This window comes from Scophthalmus maximus, chromosome 2, assembly GCF_022379125.1.
Source record: "Scophthalmus maximus strain ysfricsl-2021 chromosome 2, ASM2237912v1, whole genome shotgun sequence".
NCBI lineage: Eukaryota > Metazoa > Chordata > Actinopteri > Pleuronectiformes > Scophthalmidae > Scophthalmus > Scophthalmus maximus.
In genome coordinates this window covers 29,495,166-29,515,000 of record NC_061516.1, presented here as the reverse complement: position 1 = coordinate 29,515,000, position 19,835 = coordinate 29,495,166, and the positions used below count along the sequence as shown (strand labels likewise).

General features: G+C 45.1%; 3 protein-coding genes across 22 annotated transcripts in view; 2 read left to right on the top strand and 1 right to left on the bottom strand.

Moving 5' to 3' along the window:
- Positions 1 to 3,625, top strand: part of LOC118300165 (E3 SUMO-protein ligase ZBED1-like) — a 4,832-nt gene extending 1,207 nt beyond the window's left edge. The window contains exons 1-4 of one of the 4 annotated variants that reach the window (XM_035624345.2): positions 1 to 1,577; positions 1,655 to 1,722; positions 1,944 to 2,020; positions 2,403 to 3,625. The exon at positions 1 to 1,577 is cut by the window's left edge and continues 1,207 nt beyond it. In XM_035624345.2, the coding sequence (XP_035480238.2) occupies positions 1,050 to 1,577; positions 1,655 to 1,722; positions 1,944 to 2,020; positions 2,403 to 2,698 (969 nt within the window). In that variant the 5' untranslated portion in view covers positions 1 to 1,049 and the 3' untranslated portion in view covers positions 2,699 to 3,625. Of the gene's footprint in view, positions 1,578 to 1,654; positions 1,723 to 1,940; positions 2,114 to 2,402 lie in introns of all 4 variants that reach the window. The other 3 variants (XM_035624342.2, XM_035624344.2, XM_035624341.2) reach the window with 3 other exon arrangements.
- rcor2 (REST corepressor 2) overlaps positions 1 to 14,278 on the top strand; it is a 21,257-nt gene extending 6,979 nt beyond the window's left edge. The window contains exons 3-14 of one of the 2 annotated variants that reach the window (XM_035624337.2): positions 4,100 to 4,156; positions 4,767 to 4,847; positions 5,215 to 5,267; positions 5,451 to 5,612; positions 5,792 to 5,916; positions 6,581 to 6,650; positions 7,010 to 7,249; positions 7,603 to 7,680; positions 8,095 to 8,152; positions 9,838 to 9,905; positions 10,212 to 10,376; positions 11,524 to 14,278. In XM_035624337.2, coding sequence (XP_035480230.1) covers positions 4,100 to 4,156; positions 4,767 to 4,847; positions 5,215 to 5,267; positions 5,451 to 5,612; positions 5,792 to 5,916; positions 6,581 to 6,650; positions 7,010 to 7,249; positions 7,603 to 7,680; positions 8,095 to 8,152; positions 9,838 to 9,905; positions 10,212 to 10,376; positions 11,524 to 11,865 — 1,499 coding nt within the window. In that variant the 3' untranslated portion in view covers positions 11,866 to 14,278. Of the gene's footprint in view, positions 1 to 4,099; positions 4,157 to 4,766; positions 4,848 to 5,214; positions 5,268 to 5,450; positions 5,613 to 5,791; positions 5,950 to 6,580; positions 6,651 to 7,009; positions 7,250 to 7,602; positions 7,681 to 8,094; positions 8,153 to 9,837; positions 9,906 to 10,211; positions 10,377 to 11,523 lie in introns of both variants that reach the window. The other variant, XM_035624335.2, reaches the window with a different exon arrangement.
- A 1,488-nt stretch (positions 14,279 to 15,766) lies between these two features.
- The window catches only part of mark2b (MAP/microtubule affinity-regulating kinase 2b), a 51,015-nt gene continuing 46,946 nt past the window's right edge, over positions 15,767 to 19,835 (bottom strand). For all 16 annotated transcript variants that reach the window (XM_035624316.2, XM_035624318.2, XM_035624328.2 and 13 more), the window contains 2 exons: positions 19,545 to 19,654; positions 15,767 to 18,720 (listed from right to left, as the gene is read on the bottom strand). In XM_035624316.2, coding sequence (XP_035480209.1) covers positions 18,371 to 18,720; positions 19,545 to 19,654 — 460 coding nt within the window. In that variant the 3' untranslated portion in view covers positions 15,767 to 18,370. The remainder of the gene's footprint in view (positions 18,721 to 19,544; positions 19,655 to 19,835) is intronic.

Sequence of the window (19,835 nt, the reverse complement as noted above, 5' to 3'; positions counted from 1 at the left end):
GCATATTTAGGATTTACTTAACAGAGCGCAGGTCACATGCTCAGGTTTAATGACAGTGAGGTGATGGTTTTAACTAGGGCTGTGCTAAAAAATCGATGGCAATATATCGCAATATTTATTTAGGTGATATACTACATCGATTTCCAGCTCCAAAAATCGGTATTTCGAAGGAAGAAAAAAACCCCTGTTTTAAACGGGTTGTGAATTACAGCCTCCGCTCCTGTAGGTGTCGCAGTGCAACTGGTTGGCTCGAACTGCCGGGTGCCGTTTCTGGCAGAGTGAGAAATGAAGGCAGCATGTCGACTGATAATATTTGAGCGGCGCCTTCAAAATATAAAGCCGATGTGTGGGTGCACTTCGGTTTCAAAAACAAACCAGGGAGCATGGACTTTGATAAAGCAAATGCAATTTGCAAGCTCTCTCACGCTGCCGTAAAATATTCAGGTAACACAACCAACTTGCGAACTCACCTCGTCAGACGCCATGCAGACACAATAAAGCTACAGCAACAACCAACACCTGTCGACCCGAGGCAAACTACGTTGGATGATACCACGAACAAATTTTCATCTACCTCATCTCGAGCTGTGAAGATTACGGAGTCGGTGGTGCTTTTTATTTGTCATGATTTGCGGCCCTATAGTGTGGTTGAAAACACCGGCTTCAGGTACATGGTCAACACCATGGAGCCGCGCTATGTGATCCCCACTCGCAAACACATAACGGAGGTGGCTGTGCCAAGGATGTATGAAGAAGTGAAGCAAGTAGTAAAAACATCTCTTGGCTCAGCAGAAAGAGTTGCCCTTACCTGCGATGGTTGGACATGGAGAGCCACGGAGTCTTATGTTACGATCACGTCGCACCACATCAATCAGGAATGGAAACTTTCTCATGTGTTGCAGACGAGGGCAATGCATGAGAGCCATACTGGCAGTAACATCGCCGAGCTGTTGAAACGTGCATTGGAGGAATGAGACATAACAAGCAAGGACCCGGCCACAGTCACTGACAACGCGTCAAACAGGACCATCGCAGCGCAGCTAGGTGGTATGCTACATTTCAAATGTTTCGCGCACACCTTAAATCTGGCTTCACAGCGCGCGCTGAAGCTAACACCAGTCGCACGGTTGCTCGGAAGAGTGAGAAGAATAACCAGCTTTTTCAGACGCAGCACCACAGCCAGCCATGTTCTGCGTGAAAAACAAAAGCTGCTAAATCTGCCTCAACACAAATTGCTCGCTGACGTTGTTACCAGATGGAACAGTGCTCCTGGCATGCTGCAGCGCTTCCTGGAGCAACAGCCAGCCATCCATGCTGCCCTCCTCTCAGCTGAGGTGAGGAAGACAGAGAAGGAGATCTGCACCTTAAGCGAGTCAGACATAACAGCTGCTGAAGAAGTAGTCACTGCTATGAAGCCCATGAAGGTAGCTACACTTGTTATGTCACAGGAGACAACTCCAACACTATCAGTTGTAGCACCACTCCATGCCCAGCTGATCCATGATCTACAAGACAGTCCAACTGATTCCAACTTGACAAGGGAAATCAAATCTGCTGTATGCCAGGATCTTAAAGAGGTACTTGGACGAGCAGGAGACTCTTTGTGTGGCCTCAGCTATGGATCCAAGGTTAAAGGCCCTGCCCTTCCTTTCAGAAGACCAACGCCAGGACATCTGTGCTAGAATCATCACAGAAGCTGCAAGGAGCAAGGGGGCATTTCAGGTAACATAAGACTGCTGTCAATATTTATCAATACAACAAACAACAAAAATATCCATTGACATTTTCACAAAGCATAAATACTACTGAATGATAGTCAAACATTTATATTACAAGTGTGATACATTTAATTCAATTGTCACTTATTGTATTGCACTTAATATTTACTGATATTCTAAAGCTAATGCTAACCCTAACCCTATTGCATTATTTTTTTTCAGCAGAGTGAGACTGGAGTGGAGACAGGAGAGACAGACTGATGTGAATGTATTGCCAGAAGACGACGAGGACAGCAATCAAGGTCCTGTGCAAGAAGACATCTCTGCAGTTCCGTTCAAGAGATCCAGGCATTCTTGCTCTCTAGCTGACTTACTTGGTCAAACATATGCTGCAGGTTAATGTGATGATACTTTAAAGGCCACTGGGAAAACTACAAAGAGTGCCCATGATTTCCCATCATGCAAACATGTCTGAAAAACAAATATGTCAAGTCTGTTGTGTTCTGCTTGAACAAATTGAACTTCCCTAGTACCCTGTAATAAAAGGGTGCTGCATCAAGTCACTGTGACTGATGCTGAAAATAAATGTGTATTGAAATACTGAAAAAGTATAAAAAATGATGAATGACACTTTGTTGTGAGATTATAGATATTAAATTATTGTGTTGTCCACCCCTCCTGCAGGTGCTGCAAAGAAGTTGAAAACCGCAGAGGACCAGGCAAAGGAGGAGATGGCAAGATACAAGGAGGAAGCTCCCATGCCACTTGTGAACAATCCACTGGACTGGTGGAAAGATCATCAGAGCGAGTATCCTCTCTTGTCACACGTTGCAAAGAGATACCTGTGTATTCCGGGGACTAGCGTCTCTTCGGAGAGAGTTTTTTCTACTGCAGGGGACATTATCACAGCACAGAGGAGTGCACTTTCCCCAGACCATCTTGATCAGATTCTGGTCCTAAACAAAAATCTGAAAAAGTAGGCCTGCCAATGTATCCATCCAAGGGTTGGACTACATGTTCTATGTTTACAACATACTGACTATTTGTTCTATTCATTTTGTTTATATAGGCTTATATATATTTAATATTATATATTATATATATATATATATTTAATATGCACTATGTTGTACATTTCAGTTCATTGTGTTAAGTACCTGTGTATATGCACTTTATTTTCTTGTTTTAAATGTCAGATTGTCCACTGCAGTGCTTTCAGTTAAAGTGCAAGAGTGCTATTAAAGAATGGAGAAATACATTGAAAAGGAATTACATTGTTTTGACTCAATTTGTCTGCTGCTTTCAGTTAACTGTGGAATATCGCAATATATCGCAATATGCATCGTATCGCAATGTATCGTGATATAATCCTATCGTGACCCATGTATCGTGATGCGTATCGTATCGTGAAGTCCTTGCCAATACCCACCCCTAGTTTGAACTCATCTGATAACTACATACATAATGATTCACGCCAGGATCTGACTGATTCACCTCAATATGTGAAAGATTGATCCTATCATACATTTTGTTTAGCAGTTATTATTTAGTGCAGCTCGTCACTGCCGGGAAAAAGTAGAGACAAACAATCAGGTGCAATCACACCGTGTATGAGGGGAAAGAGAGAAAAAAAATCCTATTAGTTATCAGCTCTGCTAATCTTGACACCACAAAATATTAATTCTAGTGTCAAACAGTAACTGGGTTGTTGCTTTTTTTGTTCTGTTTTGGAAAAAACCTTTGGTCTGTGGTTTTCACAAAACCTATAACCGTTAACCATTTGTTTTTCTCACAAACCTCTGCTGCTTCATTGGCTGGAAGGGAACTTGATTAGAGCCGCAACAATTAATCAATTAATCAATTAAGCAGTTCAAGTAATTTTAATGGGAAAGAAAATGTAAAAATTCTATGATTTCAGCTTCTTAAATGTAAATATTGTCTGGTTTCTTTGCTCCTCTATGACAGTAAACTTAATATTTTTGACATTTAATGGACGAAACAACTCATCGATTACGTAAAAAAATAATCGTCAGCTTAAATGATAATTAAAATAATCGTAAGTTGCAACCCTAAACCCTCAATTTTATTTTTGATATCCTTGAATACCCATGCTGTTTGAAAGCAGAATAATCCAACTGTACAGTTGACCAGAAAATGATAACTCTGTCACGAGCTCATCTCTGAGAAAAAGTCACCTGGATGTAACAGATCTCTTTGTGTTGTCCTCTAAAAGAACTTTGCATTTGCCGAGGCAGAGACATTTGTAGGGTGAACCAATAGAGAAAGGCTTAGCGCATAAAAAATAGAAGATGACTATCATTATCAGTTGTTTATTCTGTCGCCCTATAGATGACTGTCCTCCTGTTTTCTTTTTTCTACAGACAGTATGATCAGAGTGGGAGGGGACTACCAGGCTCAGATCCCAGAGTTCAAACCAGGTAAGCCGGCCTCGAGGAAAGATTGGAGAAAGGGAGATGATGACAAAGAGATACAAAGAGGAAGATGAAAACATAGAGAGAGGGGGAGGAATTCAGGGTTGCACAGGACACATGGAGGTGAGCAGAGGACATTGCAGCGGAGGGAGGGGAATGCAGATGTTAAGGGAAATGAAGGTCAAATGACCGGTGTTACTGTGGAGAGACGGGAGAAGATCAGTCTAAAAAGATGTTCCTCCTCCCATTTATTGTCAGCTTTTCGTCCAGATGTTTTGCCCTACCCGCTTAAATGTTAAAATAATAGTTTACACTATTTATTACTGGAATAGAAGTAGTTGTCCCACCACATTTAGATTGTGCCAGAGAGACGGTAGGTGCAGTCGGACCTACCTCTGTCTTGTTGATTTCACTGACTCCTCATCGCCTACAAAGTAGTCAACACATGATTAAACATGCAGAGAAGAAAGAGGGAGAGAGTGAAAGTTAATAGCAGAGGGAGATGTAGGGAATTGAAAGATGCTAAATGCTGCGTAAAGGGAGTAAAATATAGATGTGTAACCTCCATGTTTGGATCTAATGTCTGAAAATGTGTGGGTTTTGTTTGCATCACCAGACAGTCCAGCACGCTACAATGAAAAGGACCAGAGGAGCATGTTGGTGTGGTGTCCCAACAGTCAGCTGTCTGACGCAATGTGTAAGACACACACACCCATCCACACACACACACACACACACACACACACATACACGCACACACACGCGCACACACACGCACCAAACTTGCCTGATTTTCTCTGGCACAAGCTTAACAACTTGACCTTCAGTGTAGTGGCTGTGTGCCAACTGGAGAATAGTAATTAAAACTTTGATTCTCTCTGTATCTTTCTGTGCACTTGCTTGGTGTCTTCACCTCCATCTTTGTCTCCCCATTTTTGTGTTCATCCTCTCTGCTCGGTTTTCCTGTCCAACTTTCCCCAGCATATTATCCTTTGTCCCCTTTTTTTCCCCCTTGCTCTCTCTATCTTACTTCATTTTAAACCAATTTTCTCTCTTTATTCCAGTGGATGAATACATTCTGATGGCGAAAGAAAAACACGGATACAACATGGAGCAGGTTAGTATAATCCTTACGTGTTTTTCCTTAAAAACGTCAATTAAACTGCATAGGATTAAGACTATCCTAATTTCTTCTACACTTTACAGCTACTATTTCTTTAACCTTTGTGTCTCTTTGTCCCTCTTCTGACATGACACACTCCCCTCATCTCATCTGCCTCTGTCCTCGGGGCTCCCTCAGGCCCTGGGCATGTTGTTGTGGCACAAACACGACGTGGAGCGCTCACTGGCCGACCTCGCCAACTTCACGCCCTTCCCAGATGAGTGGACGGTGGAGGACAAAGTTCTGTTCGAGCAGGCCTTCAGCTTCCACGGCAAGAGCTTCCACCGCATCCAGCAGATGGTGAGAAAATAACACACACACACACACACACACACACACACACACACACACACACACACACACACACACACACACACACAAACACACTGGCAGTATATTTAGTACAGGACTAAATATAATACTAGATAAGACTTGATAAGAAAAACTTGATTTATCGATTGTCTTGTGTTTGTGCGTAGCTGCCAGACAAGCTGATCTCCAGCTTGGTGAAGTACTACTACAGCTGGAAGAAGACCCGGACCAGGACCTCGGTGATGGACCGACAGGCCAGGAGGCTGGTCAGCAAGAGGGAGAAAGATGACAGGCATGAGAATCCCTCACACTTGCTAAAGGGGCAGTAAGCGACTTTTGGCGAAAGCTTTTTTCTCTCTTTGTTGTTGTGATTTTACTGCTCTGGCCGGGCTGAGAACCGGCGACCCCGGGTATATGGGAGACGGACGCGGTTTACCACTAGGCCAAAAGCCCTGAGTTGCAGTGCGACCAGCTAGCATGTTCAGCGCTGTTTACAAACTGCACTCGCATTGTTGTGTGGCGCGACCCCAGCCATTTGTTTGGTTTTCGATTTACAGAGCCTGCACAGAACCGACAGCTAGCGGACCACATGAAAATTTTGGCTGATTTTTACAAAACGTGTATTGCTTTACAATCACTTACTGCCCCTTTAAATGATCTGACCGAGTGTGTTGGGGAGAGGAGAGAAAGGATTGTGCTGAAAGGAACAGTCTCAGTTCTGTTAGAAACGACTCACCTGAGATCTAACATTTACAAAACTCCTTTGTTAAATGACACTCGCCAAGCACGACGTCCTGGGGAGACGAGAGTCGCGTGAATTTAAATGAGAGCCGTTGATATTATTTCTTGCCATTTTAAGTTGAGTTTTTTTTTTATTGAGCATTTCTTGGATACAAAGCTTAAGCACAGGCGTATTTGGTTTGATTTCTTGTTCCTTTTACTTTCTTGCGTTGCAGTAATGATGATCTGGAGGAAGGAGCAGACCCTGGCAGCGACAGTGACTTTGAGATTGACAACAAGAAGGAGGTGAGCAATAGACATTTTACAGTGGTGTGTGTGTGTGTGTGTGTGTGTGTGTGTGTGTGTGTGTGTGTGTGTGTGTGTGTGTGTGTGTGTGTGTGTGTGTGTGTGTGTGTGTGTGTGTGTGTGTGTGTGTGTGTGTGTGTGTGTGTGTGTGCGCGCGTGCGCGCGCGCGCTTACATAAACACATTTTTGCTCTTCAGTAGTCAAGACTCAAGATCAGCACATCCAAATCAATTTTAACTTAATTTATTATGCATGAATGTAACACTGCATTTTTGTTGCTGGTCTTGAAAAAAGAAAAAGTATAATTCTACCTGAAGCTCATTTTTAATATTTTGTGTGACTTCTCTCGTCCACAAAAGGCAGTGAAGCAGAACCCCAGCAGCACCAGCTCCGACAAGGCTGCCCCCAGTCGCTCGGGGCCGATAAAGAAGGAGAACATCGGGGCTCAGTACCGCCACCACCCGCTTCGAGCTCGCCGCAGGCCCCCCAAAGGCATGCACCTGGAACAGGGCGACATCATGTCCCTCTCCGCCTCCCACGACTCCGGGGTGCTAACTATACGACAGTTGGACACACAGCTGGTGTCGCTGAAGAGACAGGTATGTATTTTGTAATTTTCACGTGTGTCTGGAGCTACGTAGTTGTTTACATGAAAATAAATTTGGGGTCATTCAGGGTAAGACGAGCTGGTGGAAACATTATTAGAAAAAGGTTTACTGTATACTATGACTGTTCACATTTAAAAAAAATTGTTAGAACAGCAGGACTGGTGACTTCCTGCATGTTTGAAGTAACAGACGCTTCTTTGTTTATGCGTTCAAAGCTACAGATATTTTTTTTAATGGCATCAGTGCTACGAGCCAAAACATTAACTCTGCACACTGTCCCCTTTCTTTCTTTCTTTCTTTCTTTCTTTCTTTCTTTCTTTCTCCCCCTCCACTCTCCCTCTCAGGTTCAGTCCATCAAACAGAACAACAGCAGTTTGAAACAAAGTCTAAATGAAGGCGTTGATACTCTCCGACCTGCCGAGGTAAATCATTTTTCTTTATTTCCTCACCTGTCTTTCTTTCCTTGACATCCCTCATCCATCCCCCCTTAGATTTTTGTTCCCTGACTGTAATTGCTTTAACTCCGTCTCCGATGCCTCTTTAGTTTGTCCCTCTCCTCCTTCATTTATTCACTCTGCTCCTCCCCAACTCCCCCCAGATATAATTTCACCCCCTTGTGGGACTGAGATTAGTCTTAATCTGCTCTCAGCTCTCATGCTGCCATTTTCACCTCTCTCTCCTCTTCTTTCTCACCACCTACTGTACTGTACCCCCTTCATGCTCTAATCTCTCCCGTCCTTCCTCCCTCCCTCTCTCTCTCTCTCTCTCTGTCTCTCTCTCTCTCTCTCTCTCTCTCTCTCTCTCTCTCTCTCTCTCTCTCTCTCTCTCTCGTGCAGCCCGCCCCAAAGATGAACTCTCGTTGGACCACAGAGGAGCAGCTCCTGGCTGTGCAGGGTGAGTAATGGCCGCATCATCATCCCCACCCCCCCTCCTATAGAGTCACCTCGTGTTGCTGTCTACAAAATGTCTCCTGAAGCCACTGTTAGATACTTTACGTATTATTAAAGTCAATATTTTGTGTCACACAAATGACTTGAAAATGATCCTGGTCCCAGCACAGGAACCTTTTTCTGAGTTTAAACTGAAGACAGAGGGGAGTGTATTTTGTCAGTAGTATTTATATTTGGACTAAAGGGGGACATTTCTTGTAATGTTTATTTAGGTAAAAAAAAATAAACTACAGGTATGCCACATTTCTGGCGATAACTCAAGAAGTATTGTGGATTGTATCAAATGAAGGAAGTGACAACAACATTTTCTAACCAAAATGTCAAAGGTCAACTTCACTGTGACATCATAATATTCTGCAATAAACTCTTTTGGGGCCATTAATGAACAACATAACTCGGGAACATAAGGGGAGGCTGTGACCGTATTTCCCGCAACTTGACCGACTGTTGACGGCGAGGCAGTGATTCTGTTGAATGTTGGAGATAATGTGACGCAGCTGAAACACACAGGAGCCGCCGGGGGTACAGGTTCCATCTGTAATGACAGTGAATTAAAGCTGAGGGTGACGTAAAGCTGCTTCTGTTTCACAGCATTTTGTCAGTTAGAGACACACAGTTGTTCCGCAGAGGGGCACTGAGTGAGGGGTAATCCTCGGTATTAAGAGGAGGATTCGTTGCTGATGAGGGTGGGTATTGTTCGTTGCTATGGACACACTGTCAGTGTCGTCCAACAGCAAAACGATGATAATGATGAAGTTAAGTTCTGAATGACTGATGTGGGATTTGGTGCATTTGCTTAAAATGTGAAAATATAGCATTAAATCCCATCATATTATTTTCACTACCCGACTCATCCCTGATTAGGCATAATACACTGATTCACGTAAAAATGGAGAGTTGATTAGTTGAATTATTCTGATTTATGTGGTAACAATGACCAAACAAGAGTCCACGTGGCATGTAAATTACAAGCCAGACTTATTTTAACGGTATTTGCTCCTTGGGCAAAAGTGTCGATCAAATCTAACAGATGATGAAATGTGATCTTGCCATGGATCTTGCTCGTGGGCTCAGCAGGCAGCAGGGGGTGTCGTGTCTTTTGTGTCCGACAACTGGCAGTTTGGGCAAAGTTTAAATTATTCACAAAAGCAAACAGTAGCTCATTCATGAAACACGAAGGTCAAGTTTCAAATGATCACCAATAGATGAGGTTAGATCGGAGTCACGGGAGATTTGTACCTGACGTGCCGATTCACTCGAGGGGCAGAACTTCTGGTTATTATTTAGAGAAGAAATCTCCCCTCGTTCTCTGTGTAGCTGCAATCAGTCCGTCAGTCAGAGCACCTTTGAGCAAAGCGCGTGACCTCCATCTGCTGCAGCTGTGCAGTGCAAACATTTGAATGTGCGTAATGACGTGAGGGCGAAGCAGGTCAGGCCGTTAGAAGAGCAGGTGCACTCGGCTCAGGCGGCCAACCTCAGACGAAGGTTAACAGAAAACACGCGGCGGCTCACTCTTCCTGCGCTTCCCCTCCGACAACACACACTGCACCGCTTCACTGACAGAAAGCAGATGTTTTTGCAGTGATGCACCGAGACAACGTCAACCTGATTTTTTTCCCTCTTTTCCAGCTATCCGTCGTTACGGTAAAGACTTTTCCGCCATCGCGGAGGTGATAGGGACCAAGACACCAGCTCAGGTGAGTGTCCTCCTCCTCGCGGGCTGAGCTCTCATCCCGACCTCAGTCCGACCTTCCATTCAGCAGTGTACTTGACGAGCTGCCTCTCGGCATTTTTTCAATCTCTTCTCCAATTTCTCCCTCATCCCTACGTCTAGATAAGCATGTTTCTCTGTAGGATGAGTATAATCTCCATTATCCCTCCTTTAATGCGTCCGCTGCCCTCCGTTCTCTCAGGCCTCGGCGTCCTTGAATGCAGCACAACTTTCCGTCCATTCATCATTTCTCTCTCTCTCTAACTCCCCACGTCTTTGCCTCTGGGTTCAGGTGAGTTCGTTCTTCGTGAGCTACCGGCGCCGGTTCAACCTGGACGAGGTGCTGAGGGAGTGGGCGGCCGAGCAGGTGGCGACCAGCCGAGACCAGAGAGACCCCAGGAGGAGCGGCGAGGAGATGGCGGCGGCGGCTCCAGACGGAGGCGCAGAGGGCGACGAGGTGAGACCTGACGGAGGACACCCGAGATGTTTCAGTACCGATCCTTCCAAAGTAGGGTTCGTGCGATCTGACGGTTTTATACCGTGGACGATCATAATTTGGCATATGATCTGCTTTTCAGAGGAATCATACAGATCGGAGGGAGGTTGCTCTTGTTAAAGAAAAACGGCGCGTGTATTCATTGCAACCAACAGATACTAACTTTGTGTACATTTTTTTTTATCATATTCGACTCTGCTAACACTGTGGAAGAAATAAAATGCATTCGTCTATGATGGTGAGAAAAATCGTGATTCAGATAGTGGATTGTGATTCTTTCCCAAAAGATCGGGATATGATCTTTTGGCGAGATCGCCCACCTTTAATCCAAAGTCCGACTTCTTTTAACAAAATATGAATATTTTTACTGATAATGCACAAAAGTAAAGGCAACAAAATAGATGTAGATCTACATGAATGCAAAATGAAGCCAGATTTACAAAACTGACTTAAAATATATATATTTCATGTTAATGCAGTTCAGTCTCCCTTTCTTTCAATCCAAAACAATAGTCTATTCTACTTAATTCCCATTTTTTCTACAAAGCTTATTCTCTTGCAATCTGAGATAATGACCTCATTTATCATTTTTCGCGGAAGACATTAAAATAATAGCTTTCTAGGGAAAAGATATTATAGAATCGTCTACCTAAATAAAGGTAATACTGCAATACGACACGTTTGGCTATTTAGAACTTGTGTGTTTTCTCAGCTTTCATGGCATCTTTAAAACTGGGCCACAAAAGTTGTGGTTTCAATCTTGAAAGGAATTTCCCATAAATCTATACAGAGATTGTGTACAGTAGGTAACAACCTGCCGAGAACACAAAGGGAAGAAGCGCCTGTACATCTACTCCGTCAGAGTATATTCAACAGAAGGAGCAGGTGGCTGTAATATTCACTTGACTCCTGTGTCGTCTGCTGGGGTTTAAATCTCCTCGTCATCTGTCTCTTTAAACCCCTCCCTCTGTTTCTCTCTCTCTTACTTTTTCTCCACCTCCCCTCCTGTCTTGTCTTCCTCCTGATCTCACTTCATCTCCTCTGGTCGTTTCTGCCGATTGTCCTCCGTACTAACTCTCTCCTCTCTCTGTCTCCTCCCTCCCCTCAGGTCAAAATGGAGGACTCCCCATCAGACGCTGCCGGCAGCTCCTCTCCCCCCTCCTCCACCCAGACTCCGTCTTCCCTCTCCCAGCCACCCCCGCTGCTGCGCCCCGCACCTCCCTCGGCTCCCCCCAGCCTCCTCCGCCAGCCCCCTCCCCTGCAGACCCGCCCACTCCAGAACCGAGCGCCCCACAACCACCCTCCCCCTCCGCTCATCCGTCCGGCGGTGACCTCCTCCACCTCCTCGTCCGCCGGGAGCTCCAGCCTCAGGGCCTCGCCTCCCAGTTCCTCCACTGCAGCGGGGCAGTTGCCTCCCTCGCTGGTCGGGCTCAAGGTGGAGCAGTCCTAGTCGCACTGATGACACACACACACGCACACAACAGTAGGAGTAAAAAATACACACACGCACGCACACGCACACACACACACACTAGCATGCATACACTACACTGTCTCCTTTCTCAGAAAAAATTCCTCCACCTTATAACTCCATTGCCCCTCGCCTTCGTCATTTGGGCCATGACACGTCACATGACCACGCTGTGACTGAGTGTGATGGGCCCCCTCGACGGGTCCACTCCACTGGTGATCTGAGGCTCCTTTACTGTACCGACAAACACCTACCTCCAGACCATAGTCCTCTAGTGTAACACACACACACACACACACACACACACACACACACACACACACACACACACACACACACACACACACACACACACACACACACACACACACGTGCTGGGAACTCAAAACGAACACTACCTGCAATCACCTCCCTGAACAAGACAGAGACACTGGATCATCAAGCTCTTGAAGCCACGACCACAGTGAGCAAACCCACCTGCCCGTCTCCATGGCAACTGTTGAACATCTGGATTGTGGAGGAGTGTGGTTGAACCCACACACACGCACACACAAAAATATATATATATATATACTGTAGGTTCCACTGGGCAGGTATGAAGTCATCCAAACAGCATTCAGGTAAAAACAAACAATGAATAAATGTGGGGGAGGAAAAGAGGAGAAACCCTGAGGAAGAGTTTCCCCCTCGCCAGAGCCAAATCAGCTCCTCCCGAGAGGTCGCGTAGATTAGAAACTCCTTCACGCCGTGATGGAATCCGCCTTTTTCCTTTGAGCTCTGCTTTAAACCTTGACCCTCAAAGAGGAGCGAGCAGGTACGTCTTTTCAAAGAACCCGCGCTTCATAATCAAAGCCGCGGCTTTTAATTGGGCAAAAAAGTAAAGAAAATGGAAAAAAGAAGAGCAAGAGATCCCATCCTCTCCCTCTTCGGCCATAGCCATGTATAACTAGTATTAACTGGAGTGATGTTTTCCTGTTTCCTTTGACTAGACCTTTGAGGGTGAGCCCTAGATAGGCAAGTTAGTTACTGTAAGTAGTTTAGGTAGTGCATACTTTATGATGATGATGACTATTGACCGAGCACGAAGGGGGAGGAGTCTTTCAACATGCCACTGGACGGTTTCTGGGTCCCGTGTCGGCGGTTTCCTCTGCTTCATGTCCGTTCGACTTCCCGGGGAAGACTTGTCAGTCGTGAAGAGCCCCGAACGCCGGCCGCCGTGAAGAGCAGCAGCTTCTGTGTAACGTGTGCGACTGTTCAAACTCTGCCGGGATGACGTTTTGTCTACACTGAACAAGAAAAAAAGGAAAATGTTCTGCCAAAGTCTCGTTATATTGCTTTAAAAGCACATTGTTTTCTCTCCAGTCTCCAGTTCAGCTGACGAGCATCAGAGGAGGGATCTGACGGGAAACAGTGTTTGCTTAGGTTCGACATGTCGGAGATATTTTTTTGGGAAGTAATTTATTCACTTGTCTGTGGAGTTTAACTAAATGGAAAGACGCCAACTTCCGTATGAAGCTGACGCCAGCGGCTGGCAAACTTGACAGCAATCTAAATCTGTGATTAAGACTTTACTTTTTTTAATTTATACAACACAATAAAGACAAGTTGACCTTTACACGCTCTTTTATGGATTTAACAAATGAACCGGTCGGATCTCTTTCCTTTGGACCAAGTGTTTCCCTCCGTCTCCAGTCTTAACGCCGTCTGCTGGTGGAAGCCTCAACTAACTCACGGACACCAAGCGCGTCTGAGTCGTCTCTCGGCAAGACGGCGAATAACGTCTGACCTTTCGTTTAAGGTTAATGTTTCAGTGGGACGTCCAAATAACCGCTGGATACTTCAGCCAGCATGTGAAGGTCATTCCAGAAGTGTGTATTTGACCTTGTGAAGCTTGTGAAGCTTGTGTGTGTCCCGGTGCCTGGGAAGGAGTTTTCTGCTGTAAAGTCAAACCAGTTGATTCATTTCCACATTGAACCGTCTGGGAAAAACGCTGCACTTTCCCCCCCAGTCCCTGAACGGCTCAGGTTGTGACGGAACAGCATCGTCCGGTGAGACCATCAGTTCTTACTCCCGTTTGCTGTATCACACCGTTATTCAAAACTGTGTTCAGTGCTGCTGCTCCCACACAAACACACACTCGAACACTCATCACCTGCTTTCGTTAGCAGACGCCTTCAGCGTTCACTCTGCCGAGGCGCCGAGCCCGAGGGGATGGAAGCGCTTCGCCTTTTCACTTTGCCTCGACTCCTTTCCTTCCATTTTTGTCCCTTTGTTTCAAGAACTGCTCGTGTGTTCTGTACGTGAGAAGCTGTTTACATTGTGGAAACTGAACTGTTTGTGTTTGACAGATTGTTTTGTTTTTTATTTAGAATAAAGAAATGACCAAATGCTACTTTGTTGGTTAATCATTTTAAAGTGGACACAAGTGCAATGTGTTTTTATCTTTAGTCAAAAGTCCGAGGTGTGTAATAACAAACTTATTTACACCTACAAGTGTGTGAACGTCAATTCCACCATCTGTTGACTCCCAACAGGTTCGTCCACCTGCAGCCTCCACGTTCCTGAGCAGGGCTGTAGCTGTTTCCAAGCCTAGAGACAAACGGACATTCAAAAGGCCCCCAACTCCGAAACTGCACAAGCTGGTGCTGAGGGATCGGAGGAACATGGTGTGGAGTTATGAGCGCTCAATTCATCAGGTCTTTTGTTGATGACCCAATCATCCGCCAGACAAATCAGCTTCACCACAATTTGGGTTATTTGATTTACGGTGGCCCCTGCGTTCCTAACATTGGAAAAACGTGACACATGGACAGAGTCAGGATAGAAACAATGACTTTCATCATTGATCAATCTGTGGATTATTCTCGACTAATCGATAAGTGTTTGTTCTTTGACGAAACAAAGGAGAGAAGTGACCTTTCAGAAGCGAATGCCTCATTTTGTCCGACCAGCAGTCAAACATTAACAACCAAGGTGAGCAAATATTGCTTTAAGGAGTCAGAAGATTGATCAATTATCAAACATTCAATAATCAAAAAAAAAAAATCAAGTGGGAACAGTGTTGAGAGTCAGGTTCTGATCTAACTTTGCACATTAATATGTTAATCCTGCCATCGACGTCCCAGCATAATTAATGCTCTGTTGCTTTGCCATGAGTTCCTCTGATGGATGTCCTTCACTGAAGAAACCTGTCAAATGTATAAATATCATTATTGCAAGAACACGGATTACACAGCTGTAGTTCTCATACACTGTCAGATTTCAACATCTGCACAAAAAACCCCGTCAATTCAATATTTTCTTTCTCACAGCGCCCCCTTGTGTCGGCGTGAGGCACCAACACACCATGAAGGCTGGAGGCACATGACAAAGACCATTTAGCAGACGCTCTGGAGCTTTCAGTCGCATCGCATGATGCTCATCTGCCAATTCAAATACATGACAACTGAGATGAACTCGATCTGCTGAGCATGACCATGATTGACATCTCCAAGGGTCATTTTTTTAATTCCTTTTTGGTCAACCACTTTTTACAAGCTCAAGAACAAACTCTGAACCTCTTTGCTCCAAAAATAAGTAATCTGTCGCCTGATCCAAATTAACAACATGAATAAAATGTACAACCTTGTATTGACATATTCAAAAAGGGGTTTTCAAATAGCTCAGGAGCAATCCCACAATTCTCAGAGTGAACATTTACAAGACGTGTTAAACAGTGATGTGAACACGCTGAGCCCAGGAACCAACCCCCCAGCGGCTCCGTCTGCTGATGAAGATCAGGCAATACGACCGAGAGCTTCACAGGGGCTACTAAATGCACACGGGCGGAGAGAACGGACAAAGTCACGTGGCTTTCACATAAGGGATTTCGGAGTCAAACTATTATTATATCATTGTTTTTATTACTATCATTGTAATTTTTCATCATTTTGTCTTTGCACAAAAAAAACAAAAACAAACAAATAATACATTGTTCAGGAGTTGATCACCCCTCCCAACCCCCAAAAACCCACCACTACAGTTACAGTTTGCTCAAAACACATTTAAAATCAATGTAAATTACAGCAATGTAAAACAAAAAAATAATGTAAAATAAAATCAACCCTGAAAGAGAGATAATATAACAGCAACAGCCAGAATAATAATTAGAATCCAATACCCAGCACCTTAATACAATGATCAACTTTGAAAGAAAAAAAAAAAAATCTGACGTATTAAAAACTGAGAGAAACAAATAAACGACAGTGTGTCATTGTGAAAGAAAGAAAGAAAGAGTGTTAAGTTAGGTACAACCAGCTGACGGGACTCAGCCTTGTCCCCCTTCTCTAACCCCCCCCCCACCCGTGTGTGTGTGTTTGCGCTCGTGAGTGTGTGGATGTTTTGTTCTGCTTCGACGAACTATCGGATCAAATTCACTGAGAGAAGAAGAGTGAGTGACTTCCACTCTTTTTGTTTTGAAAGCGAACACGTGTTCCGATATGAAGAGAAGTATTTCCTGCTTTCTGCCTCAAGTCATTCTGGATCGATAACGCCTTTAAAAAAAATGTATCTAACAAAATAAAATAAAATATGAGCGAGCAGTAGTCATCACCACCACCATCATCATTAAATACGTCGACAACTCCTGCACTTTGAGGGGTTTTGTGTTCAATCTGATTCTTGTGTGTCTCTGTGCGTGTGTGGTAAAGTTGCACTACACTGAAAAGGCAGCAATGATATGATCTGACACAACCAGTCCCATCCCCCTCCCGAAAAAAAAAAAACAACAACAAAATTTCCTAATCTGTACAAACCAAAAAATTTGCAACGACACAAAAATATATTATCAAATTAAAATTAGAAGAAGAAGAAAATAATTCACCATTCGTTGTCGTCGTTTCTTTTCTTTTTTTTTTCCTTCTTTTTTTTTCCAGTGATCTTCGATAAACTCACACACACGCATAATGTTACATACTCCAATGACACCTTGGTTGTGTGTTTGCTCTTTGGGAATATGTGTAGCTGAGAGGGTGATGGGGGGGGGGGGGCAAGAAATGTGTTGGTTCAGGGTTGACATTCTGGATATGAAGGCGTGATGCCAACCAAAGTGATACCAACTTTTGTTTTTTAAAGAATACACATGAATTTATCATCATTCAAACATTTGTGTGCTGACGTATGCAACAAAAAACAAAACTCTAATTTTTATTCTTCAAAAAAGGCAACACAACATCCATCAACGACCCCGTCCCACGAACTGTCCTTCCCTCCCCAGGTGCCGACATGCCCCCCCCCCCCTTTTCCAGTGCACAACTCTTTTCAAAAGCCATAAAATAAGAAGAAACTAAATAAAAAAATAAAAATAGAAATCAAGTACAGTCTCAAAGCTGCTGCAGCCCGTACGATTGACGATGACAAAAAAAAGTCGAACTGGCCTCCTCGGACTCGATGGTGGCGAAGAAAATAATAATTAATAAGGAGGAAATGGGGAGTGACAAGGTGAAATGATGGATGTGTTTGTGCTGAGTTCAGTTTTAGTTAGAGGAGAGGAAAGAGAGGGAGGTGAAGAGGTGAAGAGGTGTGTGTGTGTGTGTGTGTAGGGAGGAGGGAGGTGGTGGAGGGATGGATTCAGAGCAGGAGGTGAGGTGGGTGGAGAGGGTCCTTTAACCAACGACAGCATAGTCCGTCCATCCTTAATCCATCTAGAGGTGTGTGTGTGTGTGTGTGTGTGTGTGTGTGTGTGTGTGTGTGTGTGTGTGTGTGTGTGTGTGTGTGTGTGTTAGTGGCTTCGGCAGCCCAAGTCCTGGCTCAGTTGGAGTCCCTTCAGTTTTGGAGAACAATCAGAACAAATTCAATTAAAACTCCTTTTGAGTTTTCCAGCAAAATGAGGCTCCAAACTTTTCTGTCAATCATTCACAGATTCAGAGAGAGCGAGAGCGAGAGAGTAGAATATTTTCTTTTTAGCATTCCTCCGCTCTCTTCGTCCACCATCCAAGTCCCCTCCCCTCCCCTCCCCCAGGAGAACAGTGCAGAGAAACGGAATAAATAGCAGGAAGAAGTGACAGGAGTGGTCAAAGTGGGACTCCTTTAAAAACAGAGAGAGCAGATCGGACATGCAGAAGAGTGGAACGTCTAAGTACAACGTGACCCCCCCCCCCGAAAATAACAAAACAAAAAAATAAACAGCAGGGAGAGAAAAGACCTTGGTCTGTAAGTACTTCACAACTCAGAGGACATCAGCTCAGAGTTCCTGGTGGCAGGGCCTCGCGAACCTCAGGAACAAACCTAGAACCGGAGCGTCGTCCCGTCTCAGAGAACCGACGGCCCCACCTCAGACCTTCGCCTCCATAACAATCGTGTGATTTTTAAAGTGATCCCACCCTTTAGCTTACCTCCTGACCTCCGCAGTGCCCCCAACGCACCTACATCGCCTTCATCCTCGCCACCCCGCCCCCTCCCACCCCCGCCCCCTCCCGCCTTGTCTCCCCCCACGGCTCCTCCGCACTCACAGTTTGAGCTCGTTGGCAATCTTTGAGGCAATGTTCTTGAAGGCGATGGACGTGCCCGAGATCCGCTTGAAGCGCACGCCGTTGAGGGAGAGCCGCGGCAGCTTGCACACCTCCATCTCCCACTGGACGAAGTCGTCGCGCGCCGGGTTGCCCGAGACGCACAGCAGCATGTAGCGCTCGCGCAGCTCGTACTCGCAGCTGTTGGAGTCGAGCACCTTGCGGATCTCGCGCATCATCTCGGCGGGCTCCATGGATGACGTGGTCTTCATGGACCAGGTGAAGCGCAGCGAGCGCGGCTTGGCAGAGTCCTTCTGGCTGCCGATGGCCGGAGGGGTGCCGGTGCCACCTGGGGAGGAGGAGGAGGAGGAGGAGGAGGAGACAGGGGAGGTGAGCACACGGAGAGGCATGGTTTCCTTGCTCCTCTTTGACAGTATACCTAATATCTTTGGTGTCTTGACATAATAAAACATCATCTTGTGGTTTTGGGACACAAGATCGGCATTTTTCACCATTTTATGACATTTTATGGACCAAACAACTAATCGATGAATCGAGAAAATAATCTACAGATTAATCCATTATGAAAATAATCGTTAGCTGCAGCCCTAGAAGTGGGGACGAAAAAGTTGGAAGAAAGAATGATAAGTACTGAGACAGGAGCAGGGAGAGAGAGGACTGAGGTCGGTAGAAATTAATTATACCGCAAATAGGAATTCATAACTACACCATGAACAGCAACATAGTTGGATTAGGTGTAAACTGAGGCTACATCCAAACTATCAAGATTTCATTTTTAAACAGAATTTTTAAAGAAAAACTATCTCCGTCCAGACGAGCGTTGTAGCTCCGTTTTAAATCCCCACCTACACTAACATGCCTGACAATGGATGTCACGTGACCATTCACGTGGCAACAGAAAGCAAGACTGCCTGCTCTGCGGTCGAGGAGTTGCTCACTGACGGACAATGATGCGAACAAGGAACAACAATAATGAAAAATACGAGCGGGGATTTCTTTCTTTGGAGCGACGACGAGGTGGAACTGCTACTGACGGGAAGTCGTGACTGATAAGAACCAATCGGGAGTGACTCAGGGTCTTGTGAAGGACTCGGAATCTTTTTATGGACACCCCCCCCCCCCCACACACACACACAAAGTGACTCAACGTACCGGTGTTACCAGATCCTGGTGAGGAGTTGTTCTCGTCGTTGTTGGTCGAGGTGGAGAGAACGCCACCGGACGTCTTTTCCGACTTGTCCACTGTGCTGCTCAGCATGGACCTGGGTGAAGGAGGAGACAGACAGAGAGGATGGATAAAAAGGAGATGAGAGAAGAGCGTGGGAAGAGAGAAAGAGAAGGGGGGGAGGGTGGAAGAAACAGGAGAAAGGGGCAAAGAGAGGAGAGAGAAGAGGAGGAAAAGTGTGAGAATCATTGCAAAATTTAAAGACAAAAAAAGAGGGG